The 4,507-nt window shown below is 44.6% G+C and overlaps 1 protein-coding gene across 1 annotated transcript; it reads left to right on the top strand.

The window, feature by feature from the left end:
* Nucleotides 1–4,048, top strand: LOC135525521 (oocyte zinc finger protein XlCOF19-like). The gene is made up of 4 exons (XM_064953191.1): nt 1–175; nt 626–857; nt 1,702–1,803; nt 2,767–4,048. Exons 2-4 carry the CDS (start codon nt 758–760, stop codon nt 3,540–3,542), a joined length of 978 nt encoding a protein of 325 aa, XP_064809263.1. The 5' UTR covers nt 1–175; nt 626–757; the 3' UTR covers nt 3,543–4,048.
* The last annotated feature ends 459 nt before the right edge of the window (nt 4,049–4,507 follow it).

Raw genomic sequence — 4,507 nt, 5'->3', positions numbered from 1 at the left:
GCCTAGTATGTCGAGAAAGAAAACGAGGCAGTTGCTATTGCGTTTGTTCTGGTTCTTATTTTAGAGGAGATGTTAGGTCATAAATATAATTTCAACAATTAACAATAACTTCAACCAGTCCACAAAAAAAAAATACAAAAAATCGGATACTTTTTTTTGCGAAACAAGGCCTCAGGTAAGAACCCGCCGGGTTGCACGGCAAATGGCCAGGGAAGGCCTCGCTAGGGTTTGAGACTCGACTATTAGCTAAAGCTAACACACAATTCATTGCTAAACAATGTCGCCGCATAACGTTCCCCCCCTGCAAGTAAGCAACACAAGGAAATATGTAACGTTAGCTAGCTAAACCAAATAGTATGTAGCTGCTTAGCTAGCTAGCGAAATATGTTGGTTAAAACCCAAAATAGCTCACATTAGCCAGCTACCTTGCACATGTAGACTTGTGTTGCTTAGCCACCCAAGGCCCGGGACATTGAACTAAGTTTGCGTTGCAACATTGAATAAATCAGAAAATATGGGATGTGTTTGTTTTTTAATCAAGGGAGGTGTGTGCTAACTAGCTATATAGCAAGCAAGCCATCAAATGACATAACTGTCGTGCATTGCATACATACTTATTTTACAGGTTGTTCGTCTGGACTTTATTTTGGAACAGTGAGGTTAACAATCTTGCAGCTTTCTACCGCTTCTCCACACTGAGCCCAAGACTATACTGACTGGGTCCTGACTGACAACATCACTGGGCACCGCAGGAGAAATGGCATCAGTGAAAGACAGCAGTCAAACACTCCTGTTGAATATCATCACGAAAGAAGAAGAGGAGGAAGTGAAGATTTGGGAATGTGATGATTATCCAGGTAAGAAGAGAGCAGGTTTTATCAACAGCGGTTAGACCTAGTGGTTAGAGCATTGTGCCTGTAACCGGAAGGTTGCTGCATTGAAACCCCAAGCTGACAAAGTAAAAAAAATCTGTCGTTCTGCCCCTGAGCAAAGCAGGTAACCCACTGTTCCCAGGGCGCCGAAGACGTGGATGTCTGATTCAGAGGGGTTGGGATTATGGCAGCCCCCCCCCCCCCCCCCCCTGATTCAGAGGGGTTGGGATTATGGCAGACCCCCCCCGATTCAGAGGGGTTGGGGTTATGGCAGACCCCCCCCGATTCAGAGGGGTTGGGATTATGATTCAGAGGGGCAGAGACCCCCGATTCCCCCCCACCTCTGATTCAGAGGGGTTGGGTTAAATGAGGAAGACGTGTTTCAGTTCCAAACATTCAGTTAAAAACATTGTTGGACAACTGACCTGGTATCCCCCTTTCCCAGTGGTGTTCTGGTCCTCAAGGCCAGATTAATTTAATTATTATTAGGACACCATTTTTGGGCTGTTGATCGAGCATGCAGGGTAGCCTAGTGGTTAGAGCGTTGGACTAGTAACCGGAAAGTTGCAAGTTCAAACCCCCGAGCTGACAAGTACACAAATCTGTCGTTCTCCCCCTGAACAGGCAGTTAACCCACTGTTCCTAGGCCATCATTGAAAATAAGAATTGCTTCTTAATTGACTTGCCTGGTGAAATAAAGGTAAAATAAAGATGCCCGCCAACCACTTTGTTACATGGTTTTAGTATGTATTTTGTATTCCCTCAAGTCAATGCAAGATGATGTAGTTGCACCATTTTTACATCATTTGTTATGTTCTCATTCACACAGGAGCGAGTCCAGAGATGACATCATCAAACAGCAGTCAAACACTGGGCCTGAAAGCCATCATAAAAGAAGAGGAAGACAACGACATTGGGGAATCTGATCACGGTAAGAAGTGAAAGGAAATATAGCATTATAGTTTCAACCAGAGAAACTTTCTTAGCCCCATTTCAATAGTACTCTCCACACACTAGAAGGTTAGTTCTCTATACCCCGTTTCAATAGTACTCTCCACACACTAGAAGGTTAGTTCTCTATACCCCATTTCAATAGTACTCTCCACACACTAGAAGGTTAGTTCTCTATACCCCGTTTCAATAGTACTCTCCACACACTAGAAGGTTAGTTCTATACCCCGTTTCAATAGTACTTTATTGGACACATTTCCATTGGATACAATGATTGTGGACGTAAGGCTCCCGAGTGGCGCAGCGGTCTTTTAAATTATTATTTTGAAACATTTTACCCCCCCCCCCCAATTTCGTAGTACCCAGTTGTTTTTTTTAGTAGTTACTATCTTGTCTCATCGCTACAACTCCCGTAGCGATGAGAGGGAGAGACAGGAAAGTCGAGAGTCATGCGTCCTCCGAAACACAACCCAACTAAGTCGCACTGCTTCTTAACACAGCGCGCATCCAACCCGGAAGCCAGCCGCACCAATGTGTTGGAGGAAACACCCTGCACCTAGCGACCTGGTCAGCGTGCACTGCGCCCGGGCCGCCACAGGAGTCGCTAATGCGCGATGAGACAAGGACATCCCTACCGGCCAAGCCCTCCCTAACCCGGACGACGCTAGGCCAATTGTGCATCGCCACATGGACCTCCTACTCGCGGCCGGTTACGACAGAGCCTGGGCTCGAACTCAGTCTCTGGTGGATCAGCGCGCCACCCGGGAGGCCTAAGGTACTGTATCTCAGTGCTAGAGGAACTGGCCCAGCGTTGTCCGGGTTTGGCCGGGGTCGGCAGTTATTGTAAATAAGAAGTTGTTCTTAACTGACCTGCCAGGTTTAATAAAAATGAAATAAATTGTGCTGCACCTGCTCACCTGTTTTTATGTTGTCATTCACCCAGGAGAGACCTCTAACTCCTCTGACCAAGTTGAGACATTTCCTGCATCAGGGAAGAAACATCAGGAAGGGACCAAAGCTAAGGGGTCTCACCACTGCCCACACTGTAAGGAGAGCTTCCCATTCCCATCATATCTTGAAAGACACCTTCGAAAACATTCTGGAGAGAAGCCTTATGCCTGCTCTATCTGTGGGAAGCGCTTTCCTGCATCACATCATCTAACAGTTCATCAACGAGTGCACACAGGAGAGAAGCCTTACCACTGCTCTGACTGTGGGATGAGTTTCTCTCAACTGAGTGGCTTGAAAGGTCACCAACGAACACACACTGGAGAGAAGCCTCACCACTGCTCTACCTGCAGCAAAAGTTTCTCCTATCTGCGAGACTTGCAACGTCATCAGCTGATACACACAGGAGAAAAGCCTTACTCCTGCTCGGACTGTGGAAAGGGTTTCACCTCACCAAGCCATCTAACAGTTCATAAGAGAGTGCACACTGGAGAAAAGCCTTATAATTGTTCTGAATGTGGGGAGAGTTTCTCTTATGTAGGTAGCTTCAAACATCACCAGAGAATACATACAGGAGAGAAGCCATACTCCTGTCTTGACTGTGAGAAGCGCTTCACCTCGTCGAATCAGCTAAAGGTTCACCAGAGGGTGCACACGGGAGAGAAACCTTTCTGCTGCTCTGAATGTGGGGACTTTTTCTCTCAACAAAGTAACTTGAAATCACACCAGCGAACACACAGGAGAGAAGCCTTACCATTGATCTCACTGTAGCAGACCCTTGTTCTTAACGTACTCACTTCAGTCAGACTATACAGTAAGTATGTATCCACCCAAAGCTTTACATATGACTGATGTACATTTTTTTCAACATTCAAATCATTCCTTAAGTGGATCAGTGGGCACACAGGAGAGAAGCCATATCAGTAATGCCAGACCTGCATGATTTAGTTACCCCCATAATGGCATTCATAGAAGAAGTGGGGGACATTCTAAAATGCTTGTGGTGATCTCCAATGGCTTAACCTGACTTAAGGACATTGAATCAAAATGAAAGTAGAGGGAAAAAACATCTAGGGGTTAACTGTTTAATGTTGCTAAAGGTGTGTGAAAAGGGAAAATGGTAAAATAACGCATTAAAAAGGATTGATACATATTTGAATGAAAGGTATTAGATGCTATATGGAAACTCTTAAAGCTTGGTAAATTCTATTTTTTTTTGTTATGTAGGCCTACCTGTATTGGCTATGAGTTATACTGATAAAAGTCTTTATCCTGAATTCAGATGTTTTTCCTTCTTTGATTTAGGATGCATTTCAACAACAGAAAAACACTCTTAAAGTTGCACTGAAGCTAGAAGGAAATCAATGACCTGTTTATGTAAATAGATATTTCAGAGTCCGTATGAAAGAGCTGTGAACTCATCTGCGATTGCTCCCATCTAATATTTTTTTTTCCCCATCTAGAAAAAAAAAGTCCCTTTGTGTTTATAAAAGCACCACAACACTTACTGCAGCCATTTGTTTTGAAATCTGCTCATACATACAGTAGAAACGGGAGAGGGTGTGGCACACAAAGGAGGAACAGGAGGTCAAACTCTGACCACTGTTTGGGATGTGTTAAACTAGCTCTAGCCAGCAAATCCTCAGGTGTACAGCAGGAATAGAACCCTCAGGCCATCAACAACAACAAAGAACATGCCAAGAGGACAAGGTCATTGATTCAGCTGTCATGCTGAG

Source organism: Oncorhynchus masou, chromosome 32, assembly GCF_036934945.1.
Source record: "Oncorhynchus masou masou isolate Uvic2021 chromosome 32, UVic_Omas_1.1, whole genome shotgun sequence".
Classification (NCBI taxonomy): Eukaryota; Metazoa; Chordata; class Actinopteri; order Salmoniformes; family Salmonidae; genus Oncorhynchus; species Oncorhynchus masou.
This window is presented reverse-complemented; position numbering and strand designations above follow the sequence as displayed.

Excerpts from the sequence above, each read along its gene's own strand:
- LOC135525521 (XM_064953191.1), top strand. The coding sequence starts at position 758 with ATGGCATCAGTGAAAGACAGCAGTCAAACACTCCTGTTGAATATCATC. Across the intron at positions 858-1,701 it reads GGAATGTGATGATTATCCAG|GAGCGAGTCCAGAGATGACA; the intron begins GTAAGAAGAGAG and ends TCATTCACACAG. Across the intron at positions 1,804-2,766 it reads CATTGGGGAATCTGATCACG|GAGAGACCTCTAACTCCTCT; the intron begins GTAAGAAGTGAA and ends TCATTCACCCAG.